This window comes from Saccostrea echinata, unplaced genomic scaffold (assembly GCF_033153115.1).
Source record: "Saccostrea echinata isolate AGI-Se365-2 ecotype Australia unplaced genomic scaffold, CSIRO_AGI_Sech_v1 ptg000025l, whole genome shotgun sequence".
In the NCBI taxonomy this organism is placed as follows: domain Eukaryota; kingdom Metazoa; phylum Mollusca; class Bivalvia; order Ostreida; family Ostreidae; genus Saccostrea; species Saccostrea echinata.
Genome location: NW_026889774.1, coordinates 21,830,140 through 21,847,102, shown reverse-complemented (window position 1 = coordinate 21,847,102; position 16,963 = coordinate 21,830,140). Strand labels below are relative to the sequence as shown.

General features: G+C 32.4%; 1 protein-coding gene across 3 annotated transcripts; it reads left to right on the top strand.

Annotated features, from left to right (window-relative positions):
* The first annotated feature begins 3 nt into the window (after window positions 1-3).
* On the top strand, window positions 4-15,498 carry LOC133192174 (uncharacterized). 3 transcript variants are annotated; one of them, XM_061328124.1, is made up of 10 exons: window positions 4-516; window positions 2,442-3,315; window positions 5,610-5,688; window positions 7,376-7,492; window positions 7,681-8,885; window positions 9,011-9,308; window positions 11,026-11,316; window positions 11,538-11,734; window positions 11,990-12,008; window positions 13,139-13,260. In XM_061328124.1, the coding sequence occupies exons 1-9, from the start codon at window positions 259-261 to the stop codon at window positions 11,995-11,997; spliced, it is 3,327 nt and encodes a 1,108-aa protein (XP_061184108.1). In that variant the 5' UTR covers window positions 4-258; the 3' UTR covers window positions 11,998-12,008; window positions 13,139-13,260. The 3 variants fall into 3 exon arrangements, with proteins under 3 accessions (XP_061184108.1, XP_061184107.1, XP_061184106.1); XM_061328123.1 differs by lacking the exon at window positions 11,990-12,008 and having other exon boundaries at window positions 11,541-11,734; window positions 13,139-15,498; XM_061328122.1 differs by lacking the exon at window positions 11,990-12,008 and having other exon boundaries at window positions 13,139-15,498.
* The last annotated feature ends 1,465 nt before the right edge of the window (window positions 15,499-16,963 follow it).

Here is a 16,963-nt window from a genome sequence, read left to right as displayed (position 1 = left end):
TACTACACAAAGCTTGCAAAAATGGATAGTGTCGAGTATGGTTGAATGACTTGTGCAGTAAAAATCAATGACTAACGGATAAGTGTCAAACTTGCTGAGTGCTTATTTAAATGAAACGATATGGCACAATATTTTCATTTGTATAATAGATTCAAACAGAAAATTTAAAGACGTATGACGGAATTTATATATCACTTCATCATCTTAGATAGATTTTTCGCGCACCTGTCGTTGATAGCTGTGAAAACTTGAATAACGATGGATCCATTGAGATTAAAAAGTGGGCTTCCTACACAACATTCGTATTACTATAAACTTATTAAGTCTGGTAGAATTACTGGGAAAGCTCGAAACAAGACAGATTACACGCCGTCAACAGAACCGAATGTCCATGATGACATTGAGTGTGAGAATCCATTTATTACCACTTCTGTTTCTCCAGGACTGGAATTACCTGGTGAAAACAGGGAGAAAATCAAGGCCAAAAATTATGCAATGAGATCAAAATCCCTACAGGTATGCATCATTTGAAGTATACAATGCTAATTGTTACATTTTCCTAGAAATATTGACCTATATTTGTATTCAGAAGTGTACATGTATCAGTGTATTATCAACCACCAAGTCACATGATCATTCATTAAATATGATATATATCTTAAAAACTGCAAGATATAATTTTAAGTAAAATGTTCGTATACATGTGTATGCAAGAGAATCAACAATGATCGAATGGCTGGCACAAAGGAAGAGGCATTTTTTAAAAAATAAATTTTATGTAATTGAACTAATGAATGAAAAGGTTTTCTGTTGCAGTGACTCTAAGGAAAATAATTTCTTCAGAGAAGAAATAAGAAATTGGCTCCTATTGTAGTCAAATCAGTGGAAATTTGTGCAGCTTAATTTTTTTTCTTAAGCTTAAGATTTTGATTGTATTCTTCACTATGTTTAATTTGATTTTTATACAAGTGTGAGTCTTGATATTTCCTGCTAAAATGTATAATTGCAGACACCTTTGCAATTCTAATTGTCCCTCATGAGTCATGCTATAGAAACTGTGTGAATGGAATGTTCACAGTATTGGCATTTTTTTTAAAATTGTCATTTGATATTATGACGTTCCATCTTATTAATATTTTATGATGTGCTAATTTAACTGTGAATGGGACTACAGTAATAAAATTTCTGCATGCACTCATTTTTGTGCAGGTCCTCTTTTGGGCTTTGTGAAATAATGATAATCATGATAATTGTAAGCATAATATAATCAGGAAGACATTTATCAGTAATTTACTGTATTCTGGAAAATAAGATTATGTTTATATTAGTGATGCAATTAATCAGTATATTTCATTTGAAGGAACTTAATTCAGTTAAAGCAAAGTAGTATGTCAAGAGAGAGAGAGAGAGAGAGAGAGAGAGAGAGAGAGAGAGAGAGAGACAGATGGACAGACAGCTAGAAAGACAACCAGATAGAGTTTTTTATTCATGTACCCTACATCACTATGTGACTATATGACTAATTAGTGAATATTTTCTCTCTCTTTTTTTTTATTTTACTGTTTTTCTATCTGTGATTAAATAACTCTTGTAGTTCTTCATTGAAACTTTATCACCACATATATGAAAAATGATTAAAGAGAGATAATGATATAGATTTTGGATTTATTTTGGACAAAGGTCAAGATATTTATTGACAGAGGAATAAAGCTACAGAGTAGGCCTTTGATACAAATTGCCAGTTTTCTAGCTTACAAAAATTTACATACATGTACATGTCTAAGCAAGTGCTTCAAGTCACATTCAGGTCTACATTGTTCACATACAAATTATTAGCCTCTGGCAGATACAAGATATATATACACCTTTGTAATTACACCTTGTGCATGTATGTTCACTAAAAGTTGTACTACATAATCCCAGCCAAAGTACATTCATTACATGCCCAGAATTTTGTCAATAGTTTTCAGTATTATTTTAAGCCTTAAAGGTGTACATTGTTGAGATACCTGATCAATGTGTTACTGAATTTAAATGCATGCATTATTTTTTGTTTGATTAGAACATCTAGACAAATAAGATGAATCAAATGACGAAAAAAGAATATGCCTCATATGCAATTACAAATTGATTTTCATAGAAATTTCAGTTAATGAATTTTTGGAAAAGTCTGCTTCAAAAATGCAAAAGTTTATAACTAAGTGTAATTTTTTTTATTTTGAAACAGGTGAATACTATAATTATGAGATGAATGATTGAAAAATTGCACAGAGATTTAATTACATGATTGCATATGTTTCTAACTAAATGTAATGTTTTATTATGAAACAGGTGAATATTATCATTATAAGATGAACAATTGAAAATTTGCACAGAGAAATTACATGATTTTGTTAATTTGCTTATTTTCTCACTTCACGTTATTCATATTTTGGTTACAGGATTTAAAAAATGCCAGACGAGAAACTGGACACATCAGCCATCATGGAAATGGAATGGACTCTGAATATCTCCAAAACCTTTACAAGAAATATCCACACACTTTCCAGAGAAGAAACCCAAAAGATTCAAGGAGACCCTCAAGGCAAATGTTCAATTCTCGTCTTCATGTTCATTTTGATGATGAAGTTCATTATGATGATGATGTTCGCAGTGTTAGTTCAGAGAGACCAGCAGTAACCAAATATGACAGAGAAATGGAGAGGATTTTTGGGCACCATAGACATCCTCGTTCATGTTTAACAAGTCCCACTCCTTCTTTAATTCTTGACTCAACAGAGAGGCACCGAGAACATGTTAGATTGCCTCCAAAAACCAAGTCTTATACTCTGCCAAATCGTCCTATGCACCATGAAGGCAATGGAGAGGTATCTGGACCACTGAAATTTCAAAGAGCCAGCCAATCAGAAAGTGATTATGGCTCAGATCGTATAAAATTGTTAGAACTAGAACTTGAAAGGAAAGAAAAGCAGATACAGAGTTACAGACGTAGACTGGAGTTCCAGCAACATATTCCTCACAGTACCAATGGTACCTTATCTGACTCCTCACATTGGAGAGTTCTTAGTCCAGATTCCCCTCCTGATAGTGCCATTGATGTTGACTCCTCCTCTGTACAGTCCTCCAACTTGGGCCCCTCACACCTGTCACCCAGAAATGATCATCTACCTTACCACACTGGTCAGCTGAATCAAGAATTCTCCCCTAAAGAGAGAAAATATGGCTCCACTGATCATCTGAATCAGATGTCCATTGGTGGTTACCTGCAGCATAGACACATGCAGAATGGAAACCTGGTGCAAAACAACAATAAAGGTAATGCACTTAAGTAGAAAGGCCTCCCGCCTACTACATGTCTATTGTCTTTCATAGATCCAGTTTATTTATCAAATTTATCTAGATTTTTTTTTTTTCAATATTAGAGTGAAATTTTATTTTCTGAGATTTTTTGTTTGTTTGTTTTTTTTATTTGGTAATTTATAATGACCCTTTATTAATTTGTTTGCTATTTCAATATTACACACAATCACATGAAAATATTCATGCCTTTAGATATTTTAGGAGGTTTCTTTTATATTGTCAGGGTTGTCCTAAGACCCGGGGGCAGGGGAATTTCCCCACCTATAATGACATTATTCCAGCTCCTCTGGTATTCCACCTCAAACCCTTGTTAGGGGAGAAACCCCAGACCCCCTTTCTATTTTTTTATGTCCCATCCTATTTCAATTCTTAGGAACAACCCTGATTGTGCATCAAAGTGGCATGAAGACAATACCCTTAACATGTTTGTAGATGAATATGTTCAGATTTGTAAAATCTTTGAATAGAATACAAAAACTTCACATGGATCCAAGAGCTTGTAGTGTACATAAGAGCTTAGAATATTCATATAAACAGTACGGACTTGACCGCATTACATACATTGTCTATGAGGGGTGTTGTTCTAGGGGCTTGGCCTTGTTTGGTTAGCCGGCAGGTAAATAATCTTATTGATATATTTACTCATAAATGGCATATTTTAGAGGGAGGCTTATCATAGGGAATATTAGGGTATTGTCATGCCCATCAATAATGGCCTCTCAATCGATAATATAAGCCTGAGTTTTTATCTATCCCAACACCAGGTATCTCTTTGTTTTTGGGGACCCATTTTCTCACATGATTTAAATGTAACAACATATGGTATGAATAGGCTTGTTTGACCTATTGATCCTTAGAAGACCTGACAGAGATTTTTTTCTCATTGCTTTATGTATATATATGCATTTTTTCAAAATTTGTGCATATATATTTTTCTAATTAGCTGTGATTTTGTTTATTTTCATCATGTTTAAGAAGGACAAATTAAGATTGTTACTTAATTAAGAATGATCAGTACAATGTATTTTCTAACACATCAAATTTGTAAATACTCGGCAAAGGGATTTTTAAAAAAGAAATTTGCTCTTCTATATTTATTTTAATAAAAAGGTTTATTGTTCATGTTGTAAATCGTATGAAAATCGTTGCACTGAGGTCACACAAAGCACACCTTTCTTTCCATATTTTAGACAATGTGCCCTTCATAGGAAATTAAGAACAAATATTTTTATATCCACTTGTTCAGAAGTTCAAAAGATGAATTAACAATTGTAAAAGGCCATTCCTTAAACAATTTTAAAAGAAAATGTTACCCTTTAAAGCCCTTACTGCAATGAAATTTTGGTTAAAAATCGATGTCCTTTGAACTTGAATTTAAAGTTTACCTTCATACTTTATTTAAAGGCAATAAATTAAAAAATATATTAAATGAAAACATTTTGGTTCAAATGTTTTGTTTTTTCTCCCTTTTTCCCTATGTGTGTTTTTACTGATGAACATGGCAACTCAGAAATTAAAATAAATACATGTACTAGAAATTACACAGTCTCTCTCTCTCTCTCTCTCTTTCTCTTTCAGAGATCAAGATGAGTCATAAAACATTATATTTAACCTAAATATCATTTTTATCACTGAACGGTTGAGGCATTTAATTCGATCCCACTATAAATCAAGGTTTTGATAACTATAATTTTTTGAGAATTTCATTGAAGGGTTTGAGATGTATCTTCCATTTTGTATTCTAATCCATCAGCACAGTTTCTACATGTCAGGCAATTGTAAACCGTCTTTATCAATTTCTAGAAATTACCATAATAGCATGGAGTGTTAAAAGTAGTATCTTTTGTATGACTCAGAAAATTAACGATGCAGCAAATTAAAATGATTAATCAGCTGTATAAGCCTGTTTACTCAATTTCAATATTAATTGGTTGGAAATTTACGTCACAGTGTGTTTGGGAAATCAGTTAATGCTTTCAAAAACAAAAAAAATCTAACTTAGTTTGGTACTGTGTGCGTATTATGGTACTTTAAAAAATTATTTCATTTGTCAGAAGTGCAGAAAATATTTGCCATCCAGAGTAATATGTTTTGATGGTTAAAAAAAAAATTATGTCATAAATAATTATTGATTACACACAGAAGATTGATGTGAAATGTCTATACCTAACAAATAGACCTATTGGTAAGATTGAGGGACACACATGTGTAGTTTTATTTTATTTTCATAATGTTCCTTAATTCTACAGATTCTGATGTGGATTCCGGTATAGCGCAATCATTAACAAGGATGAGATTTGATAAAGGAATTAGAGACCTCCGTAATGGGTAAGTGTTACATCTGTATCAGTCATGCATCACTATCAACACAGCATTCAAGTTTAAAGAGCAGAAGCTTACAACTGATATACATGTATACGTATTTGCCCTTTCCACCAGCTTGTCTTTGTTTGCTCCCCTTGTTGCTTTTTTTTCTATCTTTTTTTTTTTTTTGCCTAGAATGTGTGTTGTATGTTCATAATTTTTTTTTAAACAATATTAGAAAAAAGATAATAACTTCTGTTAAGTGTTAACATATTGGTTGTGTGAACTTTTTAAATATATATTCAGAGACAAGTACCAGCTTGCATTTTTAGCTATTTTTTGGTACCTAATATCGAAGGAAATAATTAATGTACACATTATCATAATATATATTAAATTTTTCATTGTCTTTCAGTAGCCACTCTTAAATTCAATATTTTCCAGCAACATCATTTCTTTCTGGGGCAAATAGTATAGCTGTAAATTTTTTCGCAGTCCTGAATGCAGATCTTTAGTTTTAGATACATCTTTTAGATATACATGTGTTTTAAATGCTTCAGCTGTTTTGTCAAGTTACAGTATATCAAGTTTAATTACATTATAATTAGCTAGAAGATCTGGCAATGCCACACACATTAAATTTGTAAAGACCAACCATGCACATGACGTACATGTTTATAGCTAGCTCTGTGCAATTATTCCAATACCATGGTCTTTCTATTTAATGTTTATTTTATTGTTGAAATTTTTATTTGTAAGTTCATCATATCCACAAACTTAAAATTTTAATTTCAAAAAGTTAATTTAATTCACTTCTTTAGCCTAGTTGTAATAAACCTGAACATGGATAATAATGTTATTGTCTAATGGTGAATATATTTGAAGGTAATCTGCTTCCTGCAAGTCTTTAATTTTTTGTTGTATATGGGAAAATAAGAGGTCCGATCTAAGCTTTTATGTACCGGTATATTTATGGAACAACTATTTAAGAGATTTTAATAGTTTTGGTAGCTGCAGAACTGTAGCTCTCTGGTTGAGAAAATTTGGACAGACAAACCAGAGAGTGTTAAAATAAGTCTATCAAATAACATACACATGCCAAAAAAATCTAAATAAAATTAGGGGGAGGGGGGTCACATATCTATAAAAGAAGGCAAAATACATAAAAAAAAAAAAAAAAAAGATGTAAACTCAGATTTTATTTTTACCATGACCCCAACATGGATGTCAGAATGTGAACTTAAAAATTGACCCTCTAAGGCCATATAGGGCTGTTTAGAACCATTGAAAGGTAAATAAAGTAACAAGATTATGAGTAAAATATATGATTAAACAAGGGACACCATGCTTTAGGCAACGGAAATGCATAGAATACAAGATATGGTACCTGAAGCAAGCAACAAAAAAGTGGCCCCATAAATCAAAGATTATTACAGTGCTTGGATCTTTAGCTCTTGTTTTTCTGGCTGTTTTTCTCAACCAGAGAGTTACAGTTCTGCAGTATAGTTTTGGTTGCTTTCCTCAGAATTACAGTTGCATTTGCAACTACAATATGCATCTTTCTTTTGAATGATTTTCATTTTTTTCTCTCATCTTATGTATGTATGGTAAAATGAAGTCTTTACATATTTATTGCAAATTGAACATACATCCATTGAAGATCCGATATTCTATATATTACATACAGTTTGTTCTGTATTTATTTTTAAAGGACATCTGTGTGGGATTCTACCCATCTGCACCACAGACCAATGTCAGCGGTGGAGTTTGGTCATACAAGACATGCTTTAGACAAGTTTGAATTCCTAAAAGACTCCAGAACATCAAGGTACCCAACAACTTTCATGAATACAAGGAATTTGATTGGCCGATTTTTTTCTTCAAAATAGTTCAAATAAATTTTATGCATATTTCAAAACATAATTTTCAAATCTGTATAGCATATGGTTATTAACTATTGAGTTAAAAATTAAAAAAAAAAAAAAAAAAAGATTAACGTTTTATCACACATTGCAGGAGGAAAGATAGTGATGATGATTCTATCATTCAAGAAATACAACATCACCCTGTGATGACTGAATACCAGTTTAGGGCTGTGAACCAGCAACAAGAGGAGGAGGTGGATGACTCTGATCCTAGCTTTGGGCTTCCAACCATTACAGAGGATGATACATTTGTTCGAGAAATCTACCAACAAAGAAAGAAGCCCACTCCTTACAAAATAGTGCAGCGGTGTCTGACAGCAAGGCCAAATAGTGCTCCCACGTGGAAGAACTGTGCAAGTGAAAGCCATGTGTCTGTGCTGTGTACACCAAGAAGAAATGAGAAATCGTGGAAATTTTCTGCAATAAGTCCTAGGGAAGAAGAGACAGAAAATGTCCAAACATTCAAGAGCAAATCAGAGAGTCATCTACATGGAAAATCAGATGCCAGGTCTTTTTTCCATGATGATGATCAATTCAAGTTTAGTCCTAAGATTGAGGAGAAGATACAAAGACACTCCAGAAAGTTGTCTCAGTTGAGTGATTCTGACCTGTCAGAGACAACTCTCATCTCCTCCCAAATAGCTCTCAGTGAAAATCACCTCATTGGTGCACATTATGGTGATCATAAAGAAATACCCCTCTCTCTGGAAACTCCTCATAACTTTAACCCAAAGGAAAGAGTAACTGATAACTCTTTTGCAAAACCAGGATTTAAGGAGCCATTATCAAAAGTGCAATTCAGAAAGGATCTGAAGTTGACAGATTTGAATGATGACATTTTAGGACACATGGGGGATAGTGATACAACTAACTCAGGCCTTTCAGAACCTGAGAGACTGACACCATATGAAGCTTCTGTGATAAAAATGGACCAACAAGGTTTAGATGTAGAGGATCTGATTGAAAGTGACTCAGACAATGTATTTGCTAAGCCTCTAGTGTTAAACAAAATTCCGAAGTCAGAACATCGAGAAAAGGAGCTTAGGACTAAATCTCCAGAGAGAGTGATTAGTTCCCATGTTACAGTTAGCAGGGAATCATCAGCTTCAGTGCCAGAGTCTGAGAATACAGATCCTGCTTCTGGCTCCTCAGAGCTTTCTGCAGAATCGGACAACAATCAAGGAGATGGAAATGCAGCATCACCATCCGCAGAAGACATGTACGATCCCCAGGACCCAGACTATGCAACTGTTATGTGTTCTCCTGTTGATGGAATGAATCAACTCACCATATCAGGTGTGTGTTGTATATATTACAGGGTCTCATGACTTTCTATTTCTTTGGGGAAAAAATGCCAAACTCTGGTGGTTTTCTTTTGCATGTTCTTTTACAATGTTTATTTTAACTTGTCTCTTCTTTAGATCCTGTACAAGAAATGACGAAAGAAAAACCCGATACCTCCCATCATATCTATGCCAAAGTGAAACATGTTAACAGAAAAACAGATACATCTGACTCAGAACAAGAGAAGGGTAAATTTAGTAGCCCAGATGAAGAAATTAGACTCCATGGTAATGGAACTAACAATTCTGAGAGTTATGTAGTGGGACCGGGTACTAAGCTTAGTAGAAAAGTGTCACAGAGTACCCCAAATGTGGCAGAGACCTCTACTTACAACTCTAACCAGGAAGTTCCTCCATTACCGGACAGGAATTATGGGTAATTAATTATAACAATACCTTTTTTAAAGATAAGATCATGTATATATAAGGCAAATGTTACAAAATGTTTTGTTATTTTCAGAAAAGAATAGTCTCTATATTCTCTAAATAGACTGTAAAGATTGGTGCCGGTATGTCCTTGTCTTGTTTCTATATATACATTTTCAGCCAAAATATCTACAAGTCATAGGAAATGAAGATACAATAACGTATATAATACAAAAACTATATGAAATAAGTGTGTTTTGGAGAAATATTATGGTGAAAAATTATTTAGGTTCCTTTTATCAACATTTTACATAGGAAATGCATTGAGAATTGCAAAAACACTGATTTGACAAAATCTAAAAAAGAAGGCTGGCTTGGTAGGTTAAACAATCCAGAATATAGCCTGTTTAGTACAATTAAACCTATTTAAGAGTTCTTGAAAAATTCTATACAATAACCAGGAACCTTGCCAATGTCCTTAATTCTGTATATAGCGTTATTTTCACCCCATGTTATTTTCACTCTTTCATGCTTTCAGAAAATTTTGCCCTGTTTTAAATTCACCCTGACACAGTTGTGTTAAAGAGATAATGCTGTTTACTTTGAATTCGCAGCTTTTAAATTCGCCCACTTGTGATGAGGGTGAAAGGGGTGAAATTAAAACGGAAGCCAAAATTTCCCTGTATATAGTAGTCATCTATACATGGCTTGTTCGATTCATGTATTTTCAATTATTATAAATGCAATCATTTTTCACTAAAAATAAAATATCTTATGATAAATAATCACACACATAAAGGAAATTGGTATTGTAAGCTACAACTTCTTATATATTTTAATTTTCGTCTGATCAGACTGGATTTAAATTGCATACCATATTTTAGTGGGGTTTTTTTTAATTTATTATACAACATATTAATTTGCTGATAGAATTTGATATCCAATTGTAAGTATAAGTAGTATCATTTTATAAATATGTAGATTTTTTTTTTAGAAAGGAGTATTGATAGGCATATGATTTGCAACCAATTTTTTCTTTTATGTTACCTCCCTAAATTCAAAAATTATTATATAAAATAAGTACACATATTTTAATTTATTATAGCAAAAGTTAGTACTAAAATTAACTATATGATCATTAGTTTTGTTGATATATGTAGAACTTGAAGATTAATAGTAAAATGTGTAAAACTGTTCAGGAATCTTGATTATAAATCTTTCCTGTATCCTATTCTTAAGTGTTTGAATTATGTATTATATTACTTTAGTACAATGTTTTGTTTATTTTTTATGAAAAAAAAATTAAATGAAGGTTTTAGAGAAAAAATAATACCTGTAATGGAATACTTTGTATAATTGTAGAGTTCATTTTTTGATCACATGATTAAAGGGGACAGGTAACATTACATTTAGAACAGGAAAAATTTTCATTGGAAGATTTTTTTCATGAATAATTTCTAGGCATGCAAAAATCGATTACCTTATAAATTGCAGATAAACATAGGTACATGTATAAGCTATTGAAGTCTGTTATCTGCACATGTCTTTGCATAGACCATCAGCCATAATGTAGTGCACTGAAGTTTGATAGCAGTAATGATTAGCTGTATACAGTATTTAATCCTGTTCTGTCTCTAAAAGCCTGGAAAAAAATGATTGAATATTAAAAACTGGATATAAAGCTTATTAGAGTAAATATAGATATTTTTTAACAACCTTCAAAACAGGAGTACCACCAACTTGGCCAAGAGTAAGGAACTGAGTGGATCCAGGATTTCTCTGTCAAATAAGATGAGCAACCTTCGGGCAGCAGCAAAGAGCAAGTTCAAGACTCTGCGAAAGGCCGTAAGTCTGGATAAAGGGATCAATAAGACGCAGGGGGAGTTCCGGCCAGAGGACCTCTCAGCAGACATGCCTCCTCAGGGAAAACCCCCAAAAGCCAAGAAGGGGAGATCTCTCAAGAAATTATTTGGGAGGAAAAGTTCCAAACACAGATCCACAGAGATCTCTAATCATGGGTATGTGTTAATACTGTAATGATAAATGCAGGGTTTGGGAAACATAGAAGTTCTTTTAAATTTTACAAAACACACAGTTTTGAATAATTCATCATATGATTTTATGCCCACAGAACTCAATCTTGTTACAATAAAAATAATTAATATCATTCTAAATATGTATAGAAAGATGGCGTAGTCCCCCTCTAATACTTGTATTTTATGGATATATTTCCTTTCAGAAGCACAGAGACTTCAGATAAGGTGATGGTGACTGGACATTGTAGTTCAATAGAGTCCAGGAAATCAGAAGACGAGATCTCGATCAGTCAGCTGAGGGAAGTCCTTCCTGATGGGACACAGATCGTAGAACTGAACAGACGACACAAGGGACCAATCGGATTCTACATAGCAAGAGGGAGCACACAATTCAAACATGGTTAGTGTTATATTGAAAGAATAAGACACTTTTCAATTAAAAATTATAAAAATTAAAATTAAATTCCATGTAAACTTGAATCACAGACCAAACAACTGTATTTGCTTGCCTTGTTAGATTTTTTTTCAAAATTGGATTGAAAATGGTCATAATCTGCTCTGAAAGGGAAGAATGTCTGAGTTGTAATTTCTTAGTAATTTCTGTACTAAGGTAATATGGTTATTCACACTTCTAATTTAAATTAAAATTTTGAAGGAAATTAAGATTTGAGATGGTAAGTAAATCTGGTGTGACAGATTTTCTTGATGTACAGGTTCTTTTTGGTTGGTAATTTGGCATCTTTTTATTTTTTATTAACAGACTATTTATACACACTACACTTGTTCTGTATCATGTAATGTATTTCTAATCACATTATGGTATTGCAGTCTCACTTTTTTGGGTGATTCAGATTGTGTTTTTTATTTGAGACAAAAGATACAGTTTACCAACCGTTCATTGTCTCATGTACAATATATATTCTTTTCAACAGTATGGAGTGCCCTATGGCACTAGTTTTCATCAGATAAACTATTCTCTTACCATTGTGCTCTACACATATTAGAATGCAGTGATTAATGTATTCTCTTTATAGCTATCATAATGTATTCAAAGACATTAGTACATCAACTTGCTTGATTTTACTTTTAGTTATCAGATCCTAGCATTCCTGTGCTTTAGAATGGAAATGAAGATATTTTTAAAAATTCAGAAAATGGGAAATGGTATGACCCCCCCCCCCCCCCCCTTCTCCCACCAACATCCCTTTTTAATTGGATTGACCCTTTACTTTGAAAAATGCTGCTGTGGCTTCACATTCAAGAAAGCTGAGTAACTGTGAAATCTCTTCTTAACCCACAATTACTTTTTCACTTTTTTTTGTTGAAACAAGCCATAGATGAGTAGAGGCCCTGTAGAATATCCTCTATAGTTAAGAGTTTTTTCCCCTTAATTAGTGATATTCTTTTGAAATGGAAAATTGCTTTTGCCAAGCTTATAGAAGAAATGGGGACATTTACATGACCAGCAGAAATTACTGAATCAATTAATACATTATAACCTTTCATTATTCCTTTGAAGTTTCTTATAGAAATAAATATACATGTACATATAAACTATTTTTCATTCTTGAAATGATATTCTTGCTCTTTCTTCCTTAATGAGAAATCTAATAATAATTTAAAAAAATAAAACAAACAAACAAAAATGTTAGAATTTCTGCAAATTTTCTCCAAATAGTGTTTTAAAAACAAGACTTTAGTTTATACAAAGAATGAAATAATTTAAGTTTATCTTGTTTTTCTGTTGCTCTTTTACATTGTTTATTTTTAAACTGACAGGAATTGTTTATGTTTGAATTGACAGGAATCTTTGTGTCTCGATTCTCAGAAGAGGTAGATGCTGATGAACGATTTGCTGGACTGTTAAATGTAGGAGATGAGATATTAGAAGTAAATGGACACAATATCAGTGATGCGTCACTGGACGATGTGTACGACCTCATGGCTGACCAGTCTCTAGAGGTCAAGATTTTACCACTGTTGTCTCGTAAGGATATTCATGAACAGTCCACGTGCTGAATTTCTTGGGAGATGTTACATATTCATATTGAATTGCAATAATTAATCTACAGTTATTTGCATTTGCATGGTATAAAGATATCTATCAAAAAGGATTTTTTTTGCAATAGAAGTATGCAATTATTGTCCACTTCATTGCACTGTTTTACAATATTTACCATAAAGAAATGTATCCTCCCAATTATATTGTGTTACACAATTTACATAATATACTAATAGGAGTATACCAGAACTTAAATGAAAGGTGTGGTGGATCTTACATTTTTTTCAAACCATATTTATTTAACGAGTTAAATTTTGACATTTAATTGCCAGAAACCAATGATAAAGAAGCTATGTTCTATTGTGATGGAGATTATGTATTCACCTCTGTGTTATGAAAATGAAATGTTGATTTCAACTATTGTGTGTGATTAATTTAAAACCAGTTTTGTGACATTCTAAAACATATCATTTCCAAAACTGTAAATTTTTGTAATGTTTCATGAAGTTAACAAACAAGTCAATTTTAAATACAAATGTGATGAAATATTCTGTTAAACACTTGTTGAGTCTTCCGCTAAATGTTTGAACCACCTGTTCAAATTTTGATCATGCCAACTTTCATGTTGAATGTGTAAATGTTAAATGTTCTCTTTAATTAGAATTATTGTACTTTATATACAATTTTCAAGTGTAGAGTATTTTATACAAATGTTCAAGATTGATTCTCATTCAAGATCCCAAAAAGAAACTACTGGTAGATAACTTTAAAGATTTAAAAGTTATTGGATTCTGCATATTTTAGTTATTTTGAATTCATTTTTGGTGCACTACTTAATGCCCATAAATTAGTAACCACAGCAAACTATTTTATGACATTAAATACTGGTGCATACATAATTTTATATGTGCAACTTCACAACCCCATCATATTTTCATCCCAACTAAACAGAAAATTCATCAGTCAAAAAGTGTCAAGTTCCCAGTAAACTTAAATGACTTGTTGTAAGGAGATGGGTGAACATGATGAGCGATAAGCCTATAGTGTGACAAACATGAAGATGAAAAATTAAATTTCAAATCTCTACAATTTGCAAAAATCCCTCAAAGATTGAAATTATTTGCCTGTGAAATATTAGACACACACTAAAGCGGGCAAAAAGAGTCATTTTCTCATACTATAACACTATTTTTCGATATGAGTGGGTCTTCGCTCCACCTTTTTGAAAGATAATCCTCAAAGTTTGCATACAAATGTACATTTTTTGGTTACCAAAAATATGGAGCAATGACCCACTATACCTTAAAAATATACTTTTATGACATAACATTCGCATCTTTTCAAAAAATAGTTGAAGTCCATTAAGTCAAGGGTCATATCACAAACATGATTTAAATGCCACTATTCATCAGGACTTGTGTAGTCTAGTGGTTAGCGTGCTAGTCTCGAAAGAAAATGATACTCAGGATTTTTATTGCTAGGGTTCAAACCCCACGAATACCACATTAATTTTTTTAATAAAAGAATAAATTTTGCGGAGAAAATTTTCCTCAGAAAAGTTTTGTATATCACAATTTCATAAATTTCAATAATGAGAACTTTACTCTAAATATTAAATTCACAAACTGAACATGATTTTTGTATTTCTGAAGCTATAGGCTTTCTGCACGCTATGTTCGCCCGTCTCCTTTGTCTTAAACACAGTCAAGTTTTAATTCATTTATGGAATTTCATTAAAAGGTCCTCTTTTACCAAGGACATAAAAAAAAGCTTTTTTTGAAGTTGAAGACACTAAATATGTATGATTTCACCATAAATATTATCAAAGCTCCTCTTTATTTCCATGAACTCTCATCTTTAATTAAAGTCCCCACAATTAAAAGGCCTGGGGTTTATAAATTTTCTTAGACTTTAAAGTTGAAAAAAATAATCTAAAATAATACAGTAGATGTGAATTTGCATATTTTTCTATAGACACATTGTAAAAGGTACAGAATATGAGGCTGTAACCTCTACGCAGATTTAACAATCTTGCCATGTCTTTTGTGATTTTAACATTTGATATTACAGCATTATTTATTACATTGTATTTATTTTGGTACTTCATATTTATTGCATGTATTTTACATCTATATGTGTATTTATAATACAGAAAATGATATTAACAATGACTGTTTTGTCAATTTTCTTTATCTAGTGAAAGGTATTATTTCTAAACGTACAAAAATTCCACAAAATTTTCAATGTCTTTTTTAGGTTAATAGGGGTGTCAAGATTGAATTAATTATCCACCAAAACTTTGACACAGTGCCTTGGCTGCAACCAGGATTTGTTTTTAAGTGGCAAAAGGATGGAATTTTTTAATGGAATTAAATATCCACAATTTTTGTTTATAAGGAGTGGGTTCCATTGATCAATCTGTTAAAAAAATGAAAGGACAAAGAAAGATAACTTTTGATATCTTTGAAAAAGGGAGATAATTGTATTTAGTCAACAAAAGAGAGGTAAATTCTACCTTGCTTCAGAGAGATTTAGAGCTTAATCAGTTATATGAACACCATTAATGTAAAAAGTGATGTCTGCTTTGAAGTTGTAGAATATACACAGGTACATGTATTACTAAGCCATGTCAACATGTATGCCGTCTCTGAACTTCTTGATTTAACAATTCGGTAAAGATGAGTACATTCAAATGCTGGACAACAAACTCCGACACATCTTTTATATAAGAACTGGTCCACATGAGACTAATCTTCTGGAAGTCTATTTCTCGACTTTAGCAGACACATATGCATGTGATGATACTGATCAAGCCTTTACCAAAATTGTGCATGAACACAAACAGCAAGGCATTCAGCTCCAGGATGAGGCTTAGCCCAATATTTTGCAAATACATGAAACTGTTTTATTCCTGTCAGTGTTTAGGAGACACAATGTGTTCATGATTTATATAAAGAATAATGAGGTCAATACAAGATAACCCAGTCTGCTTGAAGTCCTTGTTCAGCTAGGACAAAGAATTGATAATGATTGGCAATGACTTTTGAATGTAATGTGCTTTTAATTAAATTGGTGAAATTCAATTGTAAAGGTCTAGGCTTTAACTAAGGTGACCATAAATTGAAAATAAATAACATTAATTTGTAAAGGTTCTCTTTTTTTATTTCTGGTCATGACATCATGAAAAGCTTCTGCAATCCATAAAATTAAAAAGTTATGGTCTCAATGAAAACTTTACTTTCTATCTTTGCATTTTGAATCTACAGCCCTCATAAAAAATACAATTTGAATGACAGGACACACTACTGGTTCTATATCAACCTTTAATTGTGCCAAGTGTGAGGAAACATCTCTTCATATAAGATATACATGTAGCCTTACCAACATTGGAACAGAGGGACACATGGACAGACAGATGAACACTGCAATTCCAATATACCCTCACCCCCCCCCCCCCCCCCCAATTTTTTTTTCTCATGGAGTAAAATTATATTGAGAGGGAACACTTGGTTTCATAGCACACAAACTTGAAAGAATAATGTCTTGTTAATCTACCAGATGCCAATATTTTAATTACATAATCTTCTGGAAAATATTGTTTAGGAGCCAATCATGACAAATTCCTCT